This window comes from Miniopterus natalensis, chromosome 1 (genome assembly GCF_054644295.1).
Source record: "Miniopterus natalensis isolate mMinNat1 chromosome 1, mMinNat1.hap1, whole genome shotgun sequence".
In the NCBI taxonomy this organism is placed as follows: domain Eukaryota; kingdom Metazoa; phylum Chordata; class Mammalia; order Chiroptera; family Miniopteridae; genus Miniopterus; species Miniopterus natalensis.
In genome coordinates, this window is record NC_142081.1 from 83,401,446 (window position 1) to 83,425,395 (window position 23,950).

Below are 23,950 nucleotides of genomic sequence, written 5' to 3' on the forward strand. Positions count from 1 at the left end.
CCTGAACTCCACCCTGTGTTCTTTCGTGTTGTAGGGATTCCGACCACTGAGCTGTGAGTACAAGATGGAAAATGTAACCCGGATGGTGGTGTGTGACCTTGGGAACCCTATGGTGGCTGGAACAAATGTAAGAGAAAACCAGAATCGCTTACTGATTTCTGTCTAATTGAATTTTAAAAGGAACTAATGGAAAGCTCCCCAATTAGCACTCAGCACTTTAGCACATAGCAATTAAAACAAATCAGGCAGGAAATTACCAGGCCAAAGTAGTGGGATTTAGCATTATAACCAACGCAGAGTGGATAATCTAAGGTTAAAAATACAAAGCGATGAATACTTTTGTATGTTCTCTCTTTGGACATTACTCTTACATGTTTCTTAGTTGCAACAAATCTATGAATACTATTTTTTTGCCATAGATTTTTTTTTTTACTTTTTTTTTTGAATTTACTACAACTTTTTTCTTTGAATTAAAAAACAAATACAATGTAAGTATTTAAGAATAACAATTAAAAATTTTAGCAAAGATGATTAAATTTTTATTTCCAATATACCTCCCACATGAATATCATTCACAGTATTTTAATATTAAAATATTATAGTAATTCAGCTTGTAGATCAGCTTTACCAGGTATTACTTGAAGACCTGGTATCCTACTTGAAGAATAACATATCTTACCTGAAGAATAATACAGAAAAATGTAGCAAGAAAAAGAAAGGGTTAAGAAAGGCCCATAACATGCTCCCCCTCCCCTCCCCCTCACTCCTCCTCCCTGCCCCCCTCGCCCCCACCACTTGCCCCCTCTTCCTCTTGTCTCCTTCACCAGCGTCTTCTCCTTCTTTTTCTTCCTTTGTTTCCAGGTTTAGGAACTTCCCATTCAGTATGACTTGTGGACAATGAATTTATTCTATGCAATTGCAGTTTACATATATACATAAGAACTTCTTGTAATAAATATCACAGTGGAAATGGTTATTTTTTGAAGTCATAAATCAGAAAAAATTCTGAAATCTGCAAACACTACATAATTAAATGTTACATAAACTAAATATATACATTCCTGTATTTTACATTCAATGTTTATGATGGTCAACAGAATGGTTTATTTGGAAAAAATTAATGAAGATTTATAATTACATAGGTTTGTATTAGAACAACTTCTGAAATTATATTCCAAAGGGAGCTAATCCCTTGAGATAAGCCTTTAAAGACGAGTTCTGTGGTCACTGCCAAATGTCATATCCTCTGGGACACTCTGGTACATTTTAAAGCTCCTGAGAAGTTCTGCAGTAAATAAACCTCTCAGCCCAGTGTTTTACACCTGTGTTTGAGCCTTTGAAATTCTCTATCAAGAAATATCTATTCCCACCCTGGCTGGTGTGGCTCAGTTAACCGGTTGGAGAGTTGTCCCGTATACCCAAGGGTCCAGGGCTTGATTGCTGGTCAGGACACATGCCCAGGTTGCGGGGTTCTGTCCCCGGGCAGGGTGCATACTGGAAGGAACTGATCGATGTTTCTCTCTCACATTGCTGTTTTTCTCTCTCTCCCTGCCTCTCTCTCTAAAATCAATTTTAAAAAATCATATCCTCTGGTGAGGATTAAAAAAAGAAAAAAAAGAAATACCTATTCCCAATTTAAACGTTAGGATTTTGTGCAGGAATAATATTTTTGCTTTTTTACACTATAATAAAACTATGCTATTTGATCCCGGGTAGTTAAAAAAGGTACCAGGCTATATAGTCTAGTAAACTCACTTCTTGGTTCAAAAATAGTAAATATTTGAATGAAAGATCAACGTGTATAAGCTAACATGAATCGATGGCCCTCTGTGTCATAACCCCATTACTGGGTGCTTCTAAAATGTCGTCTCACTGAATTTTCACAACAACAAACAACTTTGTGAGTCAGGTGTCTCTCCTATGTTATGGATGAGAAGACGGAGACTCAGAGAAGTCAAATGAATTGCCCAAAGTCTCACAGGTAATGAAGGACAGACCTAAGATTTGAACCAGGCCTGCACACATCCTGTCCGCAAAATTGTGATAAGCACTTGGATGAAAACTAATGGGTAACAGATGAGATATTTAAACAGGGCCATGAAAGACAGGATGGAAATTTAAGCTGAGATCTTAGAACATTTTTCTTTAGAATCTTTTTCTCTAGAAGCTAATAAATCCTTTTGCTAGTTTTCAACAACAATCCAACCACCTTATTTGATATGAAGAGTACTCCCTAAGGCCAAAGAGAAATGAGTTGGCCTGGTGGCAGTGGTGTTAGCATCTGTAGATGACTGGGCACTTATTCCTTTTTTCAGCATTAAGAGTATTAAATCTAGACCAGAGATAATCTAAGCTCATCAATAACTAAGAATAATTATGGGACAAATACTGGCAACGGGTGTCATTCAAAGTAGAGAGTAAAATGCAGTGTGGTCTTAACCACAAATGTGTTTATGTGAAACCATGTCACTCCGTTTTACCAGCAGTAATCTTTAGAAGTCAAGGAAGTAAATTATTCTTATTCAATTTATCTTTGAGGTCTTTAGCAGAAGAAACCTAATAGCTTTCTTATCTTACCCTTTAATGTCCTTAAACACATCCAATTTTATTGCATTCTGTTTTGTTTTAAAACACTGACTCATTTACTTCATTTTGTACTTTAAAAAGAATACTGTCAGTGGATTGTAGTAAAACTCCAAACCTAAAAGCAGCCCTGAATATTAAAAATCATCGTAAATCTCCAGGAATATCTATTCCAGTCCCAATATTTAAAAAAAAATAGTTTTCAAGTGGCTTTATGCTTTAATTTGACAAAACATTCAAGGCAGTATTCAGAAGTGTTACTACTTTTTTTTTTGTTATCCTCACCTGAGGATATTTTTTCCATTGATTTTTAGAGGGAGTGGAAGGGAGTGAGGAGAGAGAGAGAAACATTGATGTGAGAGAGAAACAGCAATTGGTTGCCTCCCACATGTTCCCTGACTGGGGCCAGGATCGAACCTGCAACCCAGGTACATGCTCTTGACTGGGAATCGAACCCGCCACCCTTCAGTGCACTGGCCGATGCTCTATCCACTGAGCCTCACCAGCCAGGGCAAGAAGCGTTACTTCTGATTTGTAAATAGTAATGTCATTTTCACAGAATAGCTATAGTAATATAAAATATTTGCTATAGTAATATAAAATATTTATATACCAACAAGATTCATAAAAATTTGCAAAATCTTTCAAGCAGGAAAACAAGAAAATGGTTCAACAAAGGTTCCTTAGAATCAGTGGCCAGAGATGCAGTGTTTGGTTCCAGTTAAGAACACGTGCATCTCTTACTAGTAAAATGGTGATTTATGATAAAAATGATAATTTATTATTAGTCTGTATTATTACTGTTTCATATTAACCTGCGTTTTTAATTACAGGTTTGATTCTCATAGTGTAATGGAGTGGATACAGATTCTGGAGCCAGCTTGAGGGGTTTTAATTCCAACTCTGCAGTGTATTTGCTCTGTACCTGGAGCAAGTCACTTAATCTCTCTACTCCTCAGACTGCTGCTTGATTGCAAAATGTCAACAAACACAGTGCCCATCTCATGAAGTGGTTGCTGTGATTTCATGAAACAGTGCATGGTGGGCTTAGTACAGTATGTGGGAGAGGAATTACTATCATTGTATGTCTTAACTATTATTTTTATCTCCTTGTGTATATTATCATTAGATTTATTTTTCTCCAAGTTTTTAAAAGCTGTTTTCAAATTATAAAAATAACAAGAGAGTTTTAAAACTTTGGAAAATAAAGGTGGAAAAAGTAATTCACACATTTATAACCTTAACTATAACATATTATGTGGTATATTATCTTACATTACATCCCCATTCCCATATAATAACTTTTCTATTGATAGACTTTAAAAACCACAGCTGAAATACATTACACATACAACATTGTAGTCTTTTTTCTTTATTGATCATTACATCAGAAGCATTTTCCACATTGTTGCATAGGCTTCATAGCCATGATTTCAGACAACGTAAATGTCCATCATAAAGTAGCATCACAGTTTTCTAAATCAATCTCATCTCGTATATTTAGGTTGTTTTTAATTAGGCACACAACAAGGTGTCAGGAGAAGAATTGGTATGGGGCTAAATGAAGAGAGGGAACCAAAATGTATAGGGACTGGAATCGTCTGGGCCCTGCCGTCTCAGCTGCATGACTTCCTCTCTGCTCTCGGCCATCCACGGTGGAAGCAGAAAAAGGAACAGCAATGGAGAGTGGAATTTTGCACGATGACTTTATACTATTTTTATGCTGTGTATAAGGTTCCTCCCATGTAATAATGTAGCATCTTGTGTGTGTGTTGTTGTTTTTTAATTTAGTATTCGCTGGGCCTCCGATTTGCAGTTCCACGTCTTGAGAAAACAAACATGAGCATTAACTTCGATCTTCAAATCAGAAGGTTAGACCTTTAAATGCTTAACACTCAATGTTAAAGAGATCCATCGTGAAATGAATGTTACTTGTCAAGCTCCTTCACCTTAAAAGTCCATCTGAAATTCGAACCCAGACTTTCACAGCCCATTTTCCTTTGTTTTTCTCAGGTATTTCAGTTTTTTCAATATTTTTGGTTCTGAAAAAGAGATTGCATTTTGTAGGCCAAGCTATGCGAGTAAAATTTTGCCCTGGGCACCCTCGACCCCCCTTCACCTCCATTTTTCCTCACTCTGATGCACACGCCTCTGCCACCCCACCCTTCCACATCCCCACCGTGCTCTCAGTTGGGGGTCAACCAATCCCTAAGAACAAAATTTCTGCAAAAAAGCATTGATTTTAAATTAGAAATCTTGAAATAGTCTAACTTTTCAAGAATGAACGAGTCTCTGATGGTTTAATGTGAGCACCAGGGCAAGATGCAGGTAAGCTCATACACAGGCTGAGGCAAAAAGAGGTTAACAGTTGTGAGTATGTGAAACAGAGTTTATTCTTTTCCTTTTTTTTTTCAGTCCTCACCTGAGGATACTTTTTCCATTGCTTTTCAGAAAAAGTGGAAGGGAGGGAGAGAGAGAGAGACACACATCGATGTGAGAGAGATACATTGGTTGCCTCCTTCACATTCACCGACAGGGGCCTGGGACCGAGCCTGCAACTGAGGTGCGTGCCCTTGGTCAAAATCGAACTCGGGACCCTTCAGTCCGCAGGCCAGCGCTCTAACCACTGAAAAAAACTGTCTAGGGTCAGAATTTATTCTTGTATTATTATCTATGAATTCTTGCGCTGCATTATTTTCCGTACAAACAACTGTAAACCTACTTTTGCCCCACCATGTCTTCGAAGGGCATGGCCTTCTCCCGCAACTCTAAGCTGAGTCACAGAGAGCTCCCCCTTTTCCTAAAACTGATCCTGCTCAGGGATTCACGTGTGACTTTATCCTTTCATCATCTATTGTTTGCTTCTTCATGGCTAAAAATCACATTTCATGAGTAGGAAGACGTGTAGAGAGCAGTGTCCATGAGGGCCAGGGCGTCTCAACTGTGGACTGCAACCCATTATCCGGTCACAAAATCAATTTAATGACTCTAGACTCATATTAAAAGAAAAGGCAATTGATGGAATCAGGGTCCTGTTCATGAAATATCCCTTTCAGATAAATGTAAATATGTAGTAAGATACCCTGGGAGATGTGTATGTTACTTGGTGGCCTGCAATTTTAAGAGTTTGAAAGACGCTGATGTGGACAGCAGGTCTTTATAGCTTGCCCAGGGTGCTCTAATATGAAAAGGACTCTGAAGTCAGTATCTACAATTTCATTCTCAGGTACCAGCATGCGGTGTCGCTAATCTCTAAACGTACCTTCCGCAAAACGGTGTCATTGGATGTGAGGACTTTTAGAAAAATTACTTTGCATAATGGGTTAGTTTTAAAATAGCTACTTAATTAGAAGTTTAGGGTTGAAGAAAAGGGTAGAAACTCTATAAGAATGTAGAGCATTTAAAAAATCTGCAACCTACGTACAAACCATATCCCCCAAACTTTGTGCTACATTTCCAGGGTGAAGGGTTTTCTAACTTACTTTTGATACCCTTTTCTGACCTTAATTAGGTCTTTTTAAATTTAACTTAAATATTTTCTGCTGAATCTTAAAGACTTTAAAAATTTTTCCCCCCAAATTAGTGATGGGATGCAGAGGGAATGAATTCTTCATTGTACCAAAAGCTTATTAAATCGTTTTTTAAAAATCTACATAAATGTATATTTCCCAAAAGGTTCAGTTAGTCATAAATGTTTTCATTTGGGGAATAAGTTCATATTTGTAAGTTTTCAGAAAAAAAAGTAAAAGAAAGGGCACTCCATAGTGAACGACCATCATCACTCCAGACAGTAGGCAAAGTTTCTACTTCTCGCCATCATTGTCTGTGACATTGATCCTGTGGTGGCATGTAGCTTTGTGTCACTTGGGGGAAAGATACACCTTGCATAAAATATGCAGCCTTTATTTTAAAAGGAAGTTTGTTACACAGGTACAAAGCAAATTCCTTGACCTTTCCCATTACCTTTGACTACAGTTACAGATAATAGAATAGATGCAATTTGCAGTTCACTCTGGCAGCAGAGGATACTAAATACACTCTCCCTTCCCCAGATCCAACCTGTAGATCATCATTGAAATACTGAATTTGACAATGAAGTACTGAATTTGATGGAAAGTAGAAATAGTCATATTCTTAACATCCCCCTTCATCTAACATCATGATTATTCCTTCCTTATATGCTATAAAACTTATGACTATTTTAACATTATTTTGAAAAATATAAAAATGTAAAAATACAGAAAGAACTGGGGAGCCTACATAAAGCATCAAATTCCAAAAACATACATTATAGAGATAAAAGTGTTTGAGAATATTTTTAGTACTTGAATACTAAAGCATTTGAGAAGTGAGCATTTATCTGAATGCTTTTCTGGCAGACCCCAAAGATGTAAATAAGTATTTAATGGATGGTTTGTGTCCAGTTTAAATGTGTTTAAACCAAAACTAAACTAAACCAAATGCTCTGAAGTCTAAAGCTTTTGACCACATTGACCAATGCTACCCACATTTAATGCCCTTTTTCACAAATAGAACCCAAAAGAAAACTGGGCTTTATGAATTAATAAACTGAAAATATTTTGTGTTACCAAATGTTTGCATTAAACGATGTCTCCATGCCCTGGCTCTGTGTGACATGTAAACATTTTCCTCCCTGTGCAGAGTGGGTCTCAGACAGCAGTTCCCACGCACAAGCACATCTTTGTGATCATCATTGCTGTTGCTCCCTCAGTAATGGTGAAAGGAACATTGTATTGTCTTTGCTGATATTACAAAGACCACAGAAAGCATAGAGGGATAGTTAGGAAATAGAAATTGGACACAGTAGAGAAAAATAAAATTGCATTGGAGTAAACGGTAAAAAATAAGTTTATCTTTGGTGACATGACCGAGGGTGTAGTTGTGGAGAGGAAAGTCATCATTCTTTGAGTAGAACTAGCTGACAGCATAATAGCTCAGCATCCAGGGCAGAGACGAATTGCTTGTTTGAATATAGCAGTGGTATTGGTGAGGTAGGTTTCCTTCCAGGAAAGAGGTCAAAGAAGCATCTAAGATATATCAAGCCCAGTATCTTTCTCACCGGGAGATTTTGTTGACATCACCAAGTATCATGGCAAGCTTGTGTGACAGAGGATGATTTGATTAGCCAACCAGGTCTAGCCTCCGAGTCTGCCTTTGCTTTTGTTGAATTTCAAAACTGCTTCTGTAAGCCTCATGTTGGAGTCCTGGCCCAAGATGATTTCAGTGTTTAACATCTATTTATATTTTCAGGGTGTTGGAATAATGAAAATCGTGTTATTTGAAGCTCTTAGAAACAAAATACAATAGAATTATGGGATAACTTAAATGACTTTTTCCCCCATAATTTTAATTTCCACTTCCACAAAATGGCAATAAACTAGAAAATAGAACAAAGCCTGGTTAACTGTGGAATAATTAGACTTAAATTTCCAAACTAAAGAGTTCCCCGTAATGGATTTGGAACCACAGAGTCTGCAACAAGTGGAGTTACTTAATGACTTCTTACTGGTTAGTAATTCAGAATCCTGCCTTAAAAAAAAGAAAAAAGAAAGAAAAAAAAAGTATTTTGGTTGACTGATCCTCCCCAGATGTGATAATAATAAAATGGCCTGGAAACTGGGGTTCAAACTTTGGTGAACAAGTCCCTCTAGGCTCATCATGAGCTTAGCAGTGATACCCCATTACAGGAAATGAGCCTGACATTTGCCTGTTTATATCTTTTATGTGTGTTTGCAGTTTAAGTTGCCTTATCAGTATATACAATCGAACAGGACTTTTCCAAAGCAATGTGGGAACAATTCTGTCTCCTCCTTTGAAAGCAGACTTTTATCCTGTCTTTTCCAGCTCCCACATTTGGAAAGCTTCAAAAGCTAATCAGAACACAACCCATTACCATCATCACAGTGTTAGAGCTTGTCCGTTGAATCTGTGTGATTCCATGAGAAGAGGAGCGGGCTTTCTCTTCCTGTGAGACCTGAATATAAACATGGCCTGTTAGTGGTGGTGTGGCCATGTCTTAGTTTGCTACAAGCTGCATAGTCCTTTGGGATATTAGGGTGACTTCAAGGAAAGCACAGAACAATAAATGCAAGTGAGATCCCATCCAAAGCTCAGCTACTGGGTCAAGCCTTCAAGACACATTTCATTTTCCTTACAGCACAAAAGCATTTTTTTTAAGTTAAATTTTATATCTAATTATATTTGCTTGACAAAAAGGACCAGCAAACTTGAAAATCATTTTGCCACTATGCAAATAAATAATATTAAACGTACTTTCCATCTTGAGATCCTTTTTAAAAAATTTTTATTGATTGATTTTAGAGAGAGAAACATCATTTGTTGTTCCACTTATTTATGCATTCATTGGTTGATTCTTGTATGTGCCCTGACCTGGGAGAGAACTCGAAACCTTGGTGTATCAGGACGATGCTCTAACCAACTGAGCTACCCTGCCAGGGCCTCATCTTGAGATTCTTGATGCATGTGAGAAACATCCATTTTATCTGCTCATTGCCTCTGCATGAACTGCCCAACTTTCTCTGATCTCCCTTTTTCTCTCCACTGGCCATGCTCCTACTCACTTCCCAGCCCCCACCTTAGTCAGCCAGTGAGCAGGCAGTGAATGTACACTTATTTTAATTTTATTTAAGAAATAAACCATAAGGAAGATGAATTTGCTGCTTAAACAATGTATGGTATGATGCATGCCAGAGCCAGATGCAAATACTTTTCGTATTATGTGCAGCTTTTGGGTCATTCTAGCCAGTCCCCCTCTTTACGAGCATGGAAAATCAGGAGTTGACTGTGCTGTCCTTTTTCATTTGATAGACCATGAGTATGATGCTCAGAGAAGTTAAGGAATGTGTCCAAGGTAGATGACTGGAAAATTTGCTCAGCTCACTGCCTTTTGGGTTTATCCATTGAAACAAAATAAATGTTAGCTTCTCTAGATATCAGTTGTGCTTTCTGATAAGGCGTCTCCTCGTGGAAAGTTACATTTATTACTTTTGATCATAATGGATATGGGCATTTCCGTTTATATGTGACTATGACTTTGTAGAACAGATATGCCATTGTTTTCTGAACGATCATGTTGGTAATGTGTGCTGCTCATGTGATATACAGAATGTTTTTTATGATCATATATTATAGTAACACGTCTGAGAAGATATATTTAAATTACATGTCACTGTGTTTTAGTTCCAACAAGGACAATCCAGACAGCAATTTTGTGAGCCTGCAAATCAACATTACTGCTGTAGCTCAAGTCGAAATAAGAGGGTAAGTAATAAACAAAGCATTGTAGTAGTTATACTACATATAAAAATAACTTTCTGTATGTGAAAGCAATGATAAAATACCAGTAAAAACTATATGGAATTTTCCTAATGTATTTGAGATCACAGTTTACTTGGTTATAAATTTTCATTCTTTTCTACCCATCATTAGCCTTCCATTGCAAAGTAGAGTAAACCCTGTGTGGTAATTAAGTCTAAGAATATCAAAACCAGGGCTCACTTTATTCCTCAAACTGACAGTTCAGTAATCAAACTATAAAAGCTAGTGATAAGAAGACAGATAAAATGGACGACCGTGTGACTGCCTGAAAGTCTCACTTCTCCAATAATTATTTTGGCATAATGAAATTTCAACCTCACCGCACCACATCTTGAGTTTAAGAAATGGCTCAGTCTGAGATGTGAGGGTTGATGGGATCTACATTTTATAGCTTTTTGATTCTGTCCTATTCTTTGAAGAAGGTGCCAATGAGCAATCAATCGAGAGACAGGAGGAAAGTGGTCACTTAAAAAGCTTGGAATAACTACCATCTAGGAAATTCATGCCTGGGGGAAAAAGAAATCGGAAATGGACTGCACGTAGTTCTTATCTTGCACAAGGGTGGACTTCATTAATTTTATTTTGATTCTTATTTCTTCACAACAGTCAAGGACTTGGCTAAAAACGCCAACTGGCTTTGGGCTGAATTGTCACTGGGGCCCCAGCAATCCCAGTTTCCTTTTGCTTTCCCGTAGGTCCGAGTGGTTCACAGGCCTCTGTAACGGCAGCTATAGATTCCTGGCTGGGCCACTGTCCCGGCCCATTTCCTGGCTGCGGCCCTGCTGCTCCCAGGGAAGGGGGTGTGCCCGCCAGCCTGGCCCCCCTGAGGCTCCACCTAGTGGATTAGAGAATAGCAATACTGCCAGCACTCATTGACACTTTAGGACATCTTGATACGGACTAGTGTCTTTGCTGGGCGAGTGTGTCTTTGGGCACAGAGTTCAAGGCTACGCAGCTAGGAAGTAGGGCTGGAATATAAACACAGGCAGCCTGTCTCCAGGTGCATGTTTATAAATGATCAGCTATGCAACCTATGAGATAGGTTTTTTGACCTTATCTACACAAAATCCCATTTTATGTCTGCTTCTGTGTTGTTGTTTTTCTCATTCAAATGAACGTTTTTGACATTCACCCTCTTTAGTCCATGTGCCTATAGTTCATTCATTGTGATTGCAGAAGAGTGTAACATTGTAAAACTATACCATAACTTATTTACCCATTCTACTCCTGATGACTATTTGGGGTTTTTCTTTATTTCTTTATTTTTTACAAACTTTCTTGTATATGTCTCCTGACTACCGGAAAGGCATGTGCTCAGATGTGGAATTTCAGGATCAACAAATCTACAAGAAATGGATAAATGTTTCCATTGCTCCACATTATTATTATCATCATCATCATCCTTACCTGAGGATATGTTTATTAATTTTTAGAGAGAGAGAGAAGGGAGAGAGAGAGAAAGAGAGAAACATTGACGTGAGGGAGGGATACTGATCAGCTGCCTCCTGTACGACTGGGGATCGAACCTGCAACCTGGGAATGTGCCCTGAGCGGGAATGGGACCCACAGCCTCTGGTGGACAGCACGGCGCTCCAACCAACTGAGCCACCCAGCCAGGGCGCCCATTGCTCCACATTATTAACTAACTCTCAAAATGGTCCCGTTTTAAATTTTGGGTCAATCTTATGGATAAGAAATAGTATTTGACTGAAGGTCTCATCTGCAGTTCCCAGGTTTCTAAGAAAGACTTAGCAGCTTTTTTATGTTTGTTTGTGTTTTTACTATTCTTCCTATTTGGGGACATTTCTGTTCACTTTTTTGCATATATATGTACTAAGAGGCTTAACTTTTTCCTGGTAGATCCTTTTATATTCTAGAGTTTAGACACTAATTATTTATCAGTTACACATATTGCAAATATCTTTTCACAGCCTATGGGGTTGGGTTGTTTTTTTAAGTCAGATTTATTGCAGCATAAATTATATAAAGTAAAACTCACCCATTTTAGGTGTCCGATTTGAAGAGTTATGATACTCTGAGAACATTCAATATAAAACAGTTCCATCACCCCAAATAGTTCCTTCATATACTTTTGTAGTCAGCCCTCCCACCAACTATAAGCCCTGGCAACCTTCATCTATTTGCTGTGACTATAGTTTTGTCTTTTCCAAAAAATCACGTAAATACACAATGTAGCCTTTTGAGTCTGGCTTCTTTGACTTAGCATAATACATTTGAAAAACATCTGTGTTCTTACATGTGTCAGTCATTTGTTTCTTTTTATTATAAAGTATTCCACTGCATGGATGTCCTGTGAATTGTATAACCATTCACAAGTTGGTGAATATTTGGGGTACAGTAGTGCCTCGGTTTTCGAATGTGATCTGTTCCGTGAGACCGTTCGAGTTCTGAAACATTAGAAAACCGAGGGATCAACAGCCGACAGCTGGGCCTCAGGATCTTGCCCTCTGAGGAAGCCGTGGGGCAAGTTTGACTTCCGAGGCCTGTTCAAAAACCGAAGCATTTACTTCTGGGTTTATGGGGTTTATAAACTGAAATGTTCGTCAATGGAGATATTTAAAAACCGAGATACCACTGTATTTCTAATTTGGGGCTATTAATAATACACCCGCTGTAGAAATCACATACAGGTCTTTGTTGGGACATTTGTTTTTACAAACGGAGCTGCTGAGTTGAATGGCAAGTGTATGTTTAACTTTACAACAAACGGGCGAACTGTTTTCCCAAGTATTTGCACCATTTCCACTTTGTATTCCCACCAGCAAAATATGAGAGTTCCAGTCATGCTGCATCCTTGACAGCATGTGCTTGAAGTTTATTTCTTTTTGTCTTTGTTTTTAGCCATTCTAGTAAATGTGTACAAATAGCTCAATGAAATTTTAATTAGCATTTTCTAATGATCAGTGATATTGAGCATCTTTTCACTGCCTATTTGCCATCAGTATCTCTTTTTTGGTTAAATGTCTCTTTAAATTTTTGCCCACATATTATTGGGTTGTCTGTCGTATTTTCAAGTTGTAAAAGTTCCTTATATATTCTAAATACAAAATCATTTATCATATAAATCTCCTCCAAAGATTTTCTCCTAGTTTACTGTTTGGTTTCTTATTTTCTTATCATTGATGTTCAAAGAGCAGTTTTCAATTTTGTTGAAATCCAACTCTTAAATATTTTATAGTCTTTATGTGTTCTTTTTGTCCTGTCTAAAAAAATCTTTACCTTATCCAAATCACAAGATTGTCTCCTGTGTTTTCTTCTATAAGTTTTATAGTTTTATACGTTGGCCTATGAGTAATTTTAAGTTAATTTTTATATCTGGTGTGAGGTAAGGGACAAGGTTCATTTTTGCATGTGACTGTCCAGTGGTTGCTGGCCTATTTGTTGAAAAAACCATTCTTTCCCTATTGAATTACTTGACACCTTTGTTGAAAATTAGTTGTCCATCTGTGTGGGTCTGTTTCTGGACCTCCTATTCTGTTCCATTGAGCCACGAGTCTAATAAGTCTTGAAATGCAGTAGTGTATCTTGAGATCTTGGTAAACTCACAAATTCTAGTAGCTTCTTGTTTGTTTATCTCCTAGGATTTCCTACAAAATTATCATGTTATCTGTGAGTAAAAACAACTTTATTTCTCCCTTTCTAATCTGTATGTGGAAAAGTTTAGCCAACGACAAAGTTAGAGGGAACAGTTCCCCCAGGAGCTCACCTTCACTTCTGACACCAACCCAAATCTACCCTCAGGTTCAATAATTCACTCAGAAGGACTCACAGAACTCATTGAAAGCTTTATACCCATGACACGATTTATTACAGGGAAAAGATAGAGATTAAAATCAGTCGAGGGCGGAAGTGCATAAATTGGAGTCCAGGAAGTACCAAACACAAGGCTCCCCTTGTTTTCTGCTACAGAGATGTGCTACTTTCTTGGTATTGATGTGTAACAATATGCTTGGCGTATGGTCAATCAGGAAAGCTCACTGGAGACTCAGTATTCAGTTTTCCAGGGGCTCCATTACATAGGAATGGTTGATTAAATGACCACTTAATTGATCTCAGTCTCGAGGTTGACTGCTATGATTCGACCAAATCTCCCATCGTAAATCACATTGTTGGTCTTTTTGGTGTGGGCAACCCCCACCCTAATCATATATTGTGACCCAACCCCACAAGCAAACAAAGATACTCCTTCCTCTCCAGCATAAAAAGTTGAGAGTTTAGAGGTTCCCCCTCTGATGCTGAGTGAAAGGCCAGACTTCTTTTGGGGCAAGGTTAAATTGTTTACTATACAGTTATGCCTTTTATTTCTTTTTCTTCTCTTATGAGCAGAGTAGGACTGCCAGGACAAGATTGAATCAATATGGTGAAAGGACACATCCTTCCCTTGTTCTTAGATCCTGCCTTTGTTAGCATTAAGTCTGATGTTAGCTGCAGGGTTTTTGTAGATGCCTTTCTCAATCTGAGGATGTTCCCTTTTTTCCTTAGTTTTATTGAGAATTTCCAACATGAGTGTGCATTCATTTTTGTCAAATGTGTTTTCTTTGTCTAAGATGATGATTAAATGGTTTCCCTTTTTTTGTTGTTCATTAAAATGCTGACTTTATTAATTTTGTGTTCTGAATTTAAAAATTTAGATTATTTCTTTAAATTTATTTTTCAGTTATAGTTGATATACAATATTACATTAGTTTCAAGTGTACAGCATAGTGATTAAACAGTTATATAACTTATGAAGTAATCACCCCAATAAGCCTACTATCCATCTGGCACCATACATAGTTATTACAATATTTGACTATATTCCCAGTGCTGTACTTTAGTTCCCCATAACTATTTTTATAACTGGAAATTTGTACTTCTTAATCCCTTTCACCTTTTTCTCCCATCCCTCCAACCTTTTCCATCTGGGGACCATCAGCTTGTTCTGTGTATCTATGAGTTTGTTTCTGTTTTGTTTGTTTGTTTTGTTTCTTAGATTCCACATATAAGTGAAATCATACAGTAGCTGTCTTTCTCTGTTTCGCTTATTTCATTTAGCATAATAGCCTGTAAGTCCATTCATGTTGTCACAAATGGCAAGATTTCATTCATTTTTATTGCTGAGTAGTATTCCATTTTATGTAAAATATCTTTATATATTCATTTATCAGTATTCACCTCGGTTGCTTCCACATTTTGGATGTTGTAAATAATGCTGCAGTGAACATAAGGCTACATATATCTTTTCAAATTAGTGTTTTTGTTTTCTTCAGATAAATATCCAGATGTAGAATTGCTGGGTCATGATAGTTCTATTTTTAACTTTCTAGGTTAATATCACTGTGGTCAGAAAATATGCTTGATATGATTTCGGTCTTCTAAATTTATTGAGACTTGTTTTGTGTCCTAACATGTGGTCTATCCTGGAAAATGTTCCATGTGCACTTGAAAAGAATGTGTATTCTGCTGTTTTGAGTAGAACATTCTGTAAATATCTATTAAATCCATCTGGTCTAATGTGTCAGTTAAAGCCAAAGTTTCCTTGATTTTTGGTCTGAGTGCTCTACCCATTGATTTAAGTGGAGTGTTAAAGTTCCCTACTGTTGTCCCGGCCAGTGTTACTCAGTGGTTAGAGCATCAGCCCTCGCACTGAAGGGTTCGATTCCCAGTCAAGGGCACGCAGCTGGGCTGCAGGGTCACTCCCCAGCTCGTGAAGGAGGCAACATGCTTCTCTCTGTCTTCTCTCTCTCTCCCTCTTCTTCCCTCTCTCCCACTCTGTCTGAAAAAGCAATGGGAAGAATATCCTCAGGTGAGGATTAAAAAAAAGTTCCCCACTATTATTGTACAACTGTCAATCTCTCCCTTAATGTTTGCTTTAAGTACTTCGGTGCTCCTATGCTGGGTGTGTAGATGTTTACAAGAGTTGTATCCTCTTATTGGATTGAACCCTTATGTGATGTCCTTCTTTGTCTCTTGTTATAGCCTTTGTTTTAAAGTCTATTTTGTCTGATACAAGTATTGCTAACCCAGCTTCTTCTTTGTTTCCATTTGCATGAAATATCTTTTTCCATCCCTTCACCTTCAGATTGTGTGTGTATTTCTGTCTGAAGAGAGTCTCTTGTAGGCTGCATAACCTCGGGTCTTTTTTTCTACTTTATTGATTCAGCCGCCCTATTCTTTTGATTGGTTCATTTAGTCCATTTACATTTAAAGTAATTGTTGATAGATATGTACTTATTGCCATTTTATTCATTGTTTTCTGGTTGTTTTTTGTAGTTCTTGTCTGTTCCTTTCTTCTCTTGCTCTCTTCTGTGCATTGATGACTTTCTTTAGTGATATGTTTGGATTCATATCTCTTTATTTTTTGTGTATCCATTATAGGTTTTTGGTTTCTTGTTACTATGGGATTCATATACAAGCAAAGCTTGTAGCCATCCATTATAAGTTGATAGTCACTTAAGCTCAAACACATTCTAAAAATACTACAGTTTTGACTAACTCCCCCACATTTATGTTTCTGACATCATATTTTACACTGTGTGTGTGTGTGTGTGTGTGTGTGTGTGTGTGTGTGTGTGTGTGTGTGGTGAATTTTAAACCAAACTTTCTGGGAAGAAGCACACTTAGTCATGATGAGTATTCTCTTTATATATTGTGGGACTCAACTTAAAATTTTGTTAGTGAGTTTGGCATATATGTTCATGAGAAATACAGATCTGTAGTTTACTTTTCTTACAATATCTTTTTCTGATTTGGGTATCAGGGAGATGCCAGCTTTATATAAAATAAGTTGGAATTATTTCTCCATCTGTTCTATTTTTTAAAAGAGTCTTTGTAGAATTGGTATTATTTCTTTCTTAAATATTTGATAAAATTCACCAGTGAAGCCATCTGAGACTGGAGTATTTTGGGGTTGTTTTTGTTTGTTTTTGGCTTTTAGTTTCTGTAGGAAGGGTTTTAACAATTCACTTTCATTCTTGGACTTAAAGCTATTTATATTCTCTGTTTCTACTTGAGTGAGTTTTGTTAGTCTTTCGATGAATTTGTCTATTTCATCTAAGTTGTTACATGTTTTGTCATGAAGTTGTTCATAATATTCTCTCATTTTCCTTTTACTGTCTGTAGAACTTCAAATTATGTCTGCTCATCATTCCCAATATTGGCAATTTGTATCTTTTTTCTTTTTATTCATTAATCCTCACTTGAAAATATTTTTTCCATTGGTTTTTCAGAGAGTGGGAGGAAAGGAGGGAAGGAAGAAGAGAGAGGGAGAGAGAGAGAGAAAAACATCCATGTGAGAGGGCCACATCAACTGGTTGTGTCCTTCAAGTGCCCCTACCAGGGTGGGGGGCGAGCCCACAACCCAGGCACATGCCCTTGACCTAGAGTTGAACCTGTGATCCTTCAGTGCATGTGCCAACGCTCCACTGAGCCACACCGGCCAGAGCAGCGATTTATATCTTCTACCTTCCTCCCCACCCCCATTAGTCTAGCTAGAGTTGAGTGATCTTTCCAAAGTATCATTTTTTTGTTCATTGATTTTCATTCCTTTAAAAAATATTATTATTATTATTATTATTATTTTGCTTTTGTTTTTGTTTTCTATTCCATTGGTTTCTGCTTTTATTGTTATTATTTCCTCCCTTCTGCTCACTTTGGGTTGGATTTTCTTTTTCTCTCTCTCTCTCTTTCTTCTATGCAGAAATTAGATCATTGATCGGAGACTTGCCTTCTTTTCTTGCATAAGCATTTTGTGCTGGATTTTCCCTCTAACAATTGGGTTTCTTATGGTGCAATTATTTTAATTGCTAGATTGATGTTCAACAGTTGACCACATATTTTTTTCTAAGGTAGTGTTAAAGTTCTTTTTAGTCATTTTACAAAATGAAAATCTTTCCTCCAAATACTCAGCAAAACAGTTCCAGTGTTTAATTCTTAACAAATAGCTACTGTGTTGAAAATCTTCTATGTTCAGTCTTTGGAAAAATCTAATTTTCTTTTCAACCAATGATCTTTATTCCAGTGATTGTTATCATGCACTATCTCTAACAGTTCTTTTCAAAAATTTACCATTGTTTTTGTAATTTAAAAAATAAACTCAAATGGATTTATTTCTTTGAATGGGAAAAAAATACTGAGAATTGTTTCATTTGTTTCAAAGCTAGGTAATGTCAACACTGTCTTTAAGCAACACGTACATGTCACCTGTTGGTTCAAAGGATTCATTCAGCATAGATATGTCCGAAGTAAACTTGCTCACAAGAAGCAGCACCACATGTTTTGAAATCTCAAAGAATAATAAAATTTTACTTTTTATAAAATAATCAGGATTGAATGGGTTTCGTATTAGGAGAGCCTGCAATCATGAAGAACCATTTTCTGCACAGATACTGTCTACAGCAAGCAGAGCCATCATTAGTCCATCAATGGTAGTTTCTGCTATTTTGGACTAATAGGGCTTGAAAACAGGGTTATGAAAATAGGGTTCGGGCCATACTACTACATCATCAAATTTGAACTTCCTGATAGCATATAGACTTTAACTTATCAAAAACCTAATTCACTGCCTTCCCTCAGAGCTCTTCCTCATGCCCAGTGTCAGCACTGAGCACCCTAACCTTATTGCTTGGGGGTCTTGTGGAGTAACGCCCTATCCTTCACCTTAGACTGTGAGGGCTATTCTGTGAGGGCTGTTGGATTGCTACACTGGCTGTTTGTCTTAGGCTAATGATTCTTTCTCCTTTCCTTCTAAAACAAAGTATAACTTTGAAAACAGTGACCAATACTTCACTTATTTAGTTGGGATCTTTATAGAGCCATTCTTTGCCATGGTTTCCCCAGATTTGGAAAGGTCTTCAGAGGGTAGATAAGTGAATTTTGTGAGTCATATTTTTTGAATGATTTGGCCATGCCCTGTGATGGGTTTCTTTATAGATTTTTATTTGATTTTGTTGCAGAAATGGGCTGGGAAGTTTCTTTTTAAGTTGTGTTTACTAATACCGCTGAGCTTAGTGGCCCCTGTGGTGCACTGTATATTGGAAATAGAGTGGATGGTACTGAGTAAGCCTGAGCTCTAGTCTTCACCTGTAACTAACCCCCTACTTCTCTGGACATCAGTTTTCATTTCATTTGTAAAATGAGGGATTTTGAGCACAGTGTCTCCATAATACCAGCCCCAGATCTAACTTTGTGACTAGTCTTTTAGGGTTGATGATCATAAGAACAACAACAAAAGTTTTCTTAGAACCTCACAATGGATGTAAGCATGTGGAATCAACTCCCTATTGTTGCCAAGCTAAGAAGCTAAAAGCAAAGTAAAGCTTTGAGTGGTGAGGCCATCAAGACCATGTGGGAATGTAAGTCCAGTTTCTCTGGACTTCCCTCTGATGAAAGAAACCTGTCATGTTCTAGACTCTTTTCTTTACCAAGTTCCCTATGTTTTAGTTAGACAGGGTTTAATCAAATTAAGTAGGTAAGGGACGTGTGACGTAACAACAGACTGCTCTAAGGGTAGAGAATATTGAAGGAACCACCCAGCCAGGCTGTGCCCTGCACTTTTTATTTAATAGTTGCACATTAAGGATGAATGCAGGACTTTACGATTTAGTACATTTCTGTGGTCTTCAGTTTTAAAAATGTACTTCTCCTATCCACACCTGGATGACAGTGCAGCTAAATTAACTTCGACCAAAAGCATTTGAGATGTTTTCCAGTTGTTCGTGTTGTACAATCCAAAAAGTTTATCATAATTTTCCAGATGAGGAAATAGAGACACACAGACATTATTTACCAGAATTTAACCCAATAAAGTGTACTTTTTGCTTTAGAAGGGGGTTATCAGAGGGAGGAAAAAAGACAACTTTCCAAGTTGCTGGAGGCTGTGTTAATTGCAGGATACCCTTAAAAGGGCATTTAAGACATCTGATTGTCAAAAGAGATGATGTTGAAGTTACTTTTAGCTGAAAGTCTAGAAATTTCTTTAGAGATATCTTTAGCAGAAAATTACTAGAAAGCATTGCTGGGTTTTTGAAAATTATCTTTTTTGAGATTGTGTAAAAATAATAATTTAGTTTATAATCAGCTTTTAATATAGAATAATGGCATGTACTGTATTTCATTTGCCCAGTACTCACTCTCTAGGTGTAAGATGCAGGCAAAAATACTTAGTTTTCAAGTTAATATCCTACTTACACGATTACGCCATTTAACTCTCTCTTTCACCCTTGAGTTATCTATGAAACAACTCTAGAACATGAACAGACTTTATTTTGTTTTGGCTCCAGGCCTGGCGTTTTGAGAGGTGTGGCTGAATTAATGGAAAGTCTAAGAAATCTAAGAAAGAGGAATATACAAGCGGTTATTTTTCTACTATGAAGTATTTAACTAGAAACTAGTTAAATGTTCACAACTGGACACTTAACATACCACACAGAATTCTAAATTTTTATTCCCAAAAAACAAAAAAAAAAGGTCCTGTTTCTTGATATGGCTTAAAGTAGGAATTATATATCCCATATACACTCACGCATGCACGCACACACACACACACTTGCTCTTACACAGGATCTAATATATATAAATGTACATATTTATATGTGTATATGCAAAAATTATCCGTCTCAACTCAGGAATGCTCTCTGCTTTGCCCCCTGGTGGCCAAGAGATGAGATGCTGTAAAATAACCAATCTGCTACCTAGGGACTGGTAATTAGGAGCCGATGGTGGATGTTTCAGACCCTTCACTATTCCTATAGTTATCTTGCTGAGCATCACTTTCAATACTGTTTTCCTTATAGGCAGTATCTATTCAAATAAATTGCGAGCCACTTTTCCTGGTACTGTTGTGCTGTGCACTAGGAAGCACTCTTTACCTGTGCCGTGAGCAGCGGTTAATGGAACGTTCCGTGTTTCAGAGTCTCCCACCCTCCGCAGATTGTTCTGCCCATTCACAACTGGGAGCCAGAAGAGGAGCCCCGCAGAGAGGAGGGCGTTGGACCGCTGGTGGAACATATTTATGAGGTAGCTGTTGTCTCTGTTGAAACTGTGTTAGGGGGTTATTCATATGCTCTTGTCTAATAAACACTTCATGGCTTTTTGAAAGACACCAATACAAGTATCTGAGCTTCATGTACTGCCTAGATGTGTACTTTTCTGCGAGCATATTGCAGTGGGTGGTGGAGGGGTGTCCTGTTAAGTAACCACTATATGGTTACTTGCCTTTTCGTGATGAGAGCCATTATATGAAGAGAAACACTTTATCTTGTTACTATACTTCTTTTTTAAATGTTTTTTATTTCCTCTATTTTTAATGTTTGGAAAACCTAAGCATAAAAATGATTAGCTCCCTAGACTTTATTTCACTTATTCTTAACATTTTCAGATATCCTTAAAACCTATGCACTTTTTATTTTTTTAAATATATCTTTATTGATCTCAGAGAGGAAAGGAGAGGGAGAGAGAGATAGAAACATCAATGATGAGAGAGTCATTGATCCGCTGCCTAGCCCACAACCTGGGCATGTGCCCTGACCGGGAATCGAACCCCGATCGCCTGGATCCCAGGTCGATGCATAAGCGCTGAGCCACGCCCGGCCGGGCACCTGTGCACCTTTTAAACTGAAGGTCACCAACCAGAAGGTACCAGACAGAGGAAATGTTATGGATTACCCACTATTATACCAAAAAATGCATATATAATATATATGATGGGTGGATGGTAGATAAGAATAATTTTACTATTCATGGATAGTAAATAATAATTTTACTATTCATGGAAGTAGTCGGTTAATTAGTAAAATATTTTCCAGACGCAAGCCAATGGCTCATGAGTAAACACTTGGCATCTTTTCTCACTGCAAAGGTCAAATAGTGAATAGGGAAAAGCTTGGTTGATGCATCATCTGAAACACTTAAGTTTTTTACAGTTAGAAATCAAGATATAGTAAATGATGAGCTTAATAGTTGTTCTTTTTTAATTTTTTAAAATAAAGTTAATGCTTTCAGTGGAGAGTAGTTATTCCTGCTCATTTTCAAGGGACCAGAAATAGAATTTTGGTAAAAATGATATTTGAAGCCATTTTCCTTTTGAGGTTCCTTTTGGACTAATGCCTCTGTCCCTTTCCTATGTAACCCATGCCGCTGACCTAATAATTCTGACCATGACTTTCATCTCAAACTCCATGCTCTACAGTTAACAATAAAGCCATTTCAAAACTGATGAGCTGTTTACATAGATGGGGAAGATGCAGCCACTCCTGTGCAGTGTCGACACACACACCTCTGTCATCTGTGCAGCCTGCTGTTCAGAATCAGAAGCCTTGTCCAGAGCTGGATCAAAGCTTTGCCCTAAACTCTCTCGATAGCAAAAGGATAACACAGTCCCCAAGGCCACTTGAATTAAGAACTTCACTGAGGGGGGGGGAGGCGGAGCTGTCAAATAATTTATTAAACCGTCTGTGCACTAGTTTCTGCTTAAGAATGGTGAAACTTTAAAGTTTGAAAATATATTCAAATTCAGTCATCCTCAGGGCAGGCCTGCTTCTAATCTTAGCATAAATGGATCATAAAATCTTAGGGTAATAATCAGTAGTGCCAAAAGCAATAATTGAATGCCTCTTACATGTCTTGAAATATACTGCTATCAATGGATGCCATGTGTTTTGATAACGTGAATTAAATGGGCCACCTAATGAGGAAAACCAATTATAAATTATTTTATTGACCATGACAATTGTCAGAACTGTGAAAACAAAAAACAAAAGTCCCTGCTAACTTTGAATTTTTAAGACCACAATAAATTTAAATTTACTTGAGTGTTTTCGTAAGCTGTTTTGTGTCCTGTGAGTACAGGATTCTTGTTTAAAATGTTCATCCCTTTATGAGATGTGGCCTTTCTCTCCTTGAGATTTGCAGATTAAAACAGAAGGAGCTCAGCTTTGAAATGCGCACTTGAAGTGAACTGTGGTGAGCCTGCTCTTTGGCATTTGATGGATAGCCATGTTTCCAGAGGGTGAAAGAGAGTGCATCACATATGGTTGCAATTGACAAGTCAGTAGTCAGGAAAGAGGCGATTTCAATGTAAAGAAAGAATAACTGGGTTTTGAAAGCATATAATTCAAATTGCATTTTTAGCACTGCTATTAAATTAATATAAATTTAAGGTAAGCATCACAGTGATCAGACATGGTTAATGTGGTCTTTGCAGAGGACATCTGCTCTGAGAGCCTCACAGATGGAAGAATCTTCTCTAAGCACCAGCACATCTTACTTCCAGAGCTCCTCTTGCTTTTAGAGGCTCTATTTCCTATTTTGGGTCATAGGCCAGATGATGTAAAACCGAAAGTCATGCTTTCTAGAATGGGTCCAGAGTGTGTGGAGTTGGATCTCACCTTTCTGCCTGTGTTGCATCATAACATGATGTGTTCCTTGCTTGTAGCTGCACAATATTGGACCAAGTACCATCAGTGACACCCTTCTGGAGGTGGGCTGGCCATTTTCTGCCCGGGATGAATTTCTTCTTTATATTTTTCACATTCAAACTCTGGGACCTCTACGATGTCAAACAAACCCAGATATCAACCCACAGGATATAAAGGTAGGAGCCTGGTCTAACCTGCAGCTTTGTTTACTTTTTATGGTAAGGAAAAAACTAAAGCAGTGGCTTATTAAAAAAAAAAAAAGAAAAAAGTGAAGTGATGATAAGTTATTTCCATGAAAATTGATCAGGCCTTTTCGTTTTGTAGTTAAAATGCCAGGCATAACTTAAAATATCACTTCTAGAAAACTTGAATATCTCTTAGTTTATTGTTCATGGTGACCTGTTATTTACTTAGCCTATTTCAATATGTACTTTTAATATATCGTTTGAGGAGCAACACAACCAAACCAAAATCATAAATAGACATGTCATGTTTTGGAGAATTGTACAAAATGCTATTTTTAAAGTCTTTTTGGTATATTGCCAAAAGACACGAGGATCTTTGCCAAAACGGCTTTTCCAGCTGCTGCCAAT

General features: G+C 37.5%; 1 protein-coding gene across 1 annotated transcript in view; it reads left to right on the forward strand.

Annotated features, from left to right (window-relative positions):
- ITGA8 (integrin subunit alpha 8) overlaps window positions 1-23,950 on the forward strand; it is a 171,610-nt gene that overhangs the window by 108,832 nt on the left and 38,828 nt on the right. The window contains exons 21-25 of the mRNA XM_087823674.1: window positions 35-127; window positions 4,375-4,454; window positions 9,805-9,885; window positions 20,853-20,958; window positions 23,375-23,533. Coding sequence (XP_087679800.1) covers window positions 35-127; window positions 4,375-4,454; window positions 9,805-9,885; window positions 20,853-20,958; window positions 23,375-23,533 — 519 coding nt within the window. The remainder of the gene's footprint in view (window positions 1-34; window positions 128-4,374; window positions 4,455-9,804; window positions 9,886-20,852; window positions 20,959-23,374; window positions 23,534-23,950) is intronic.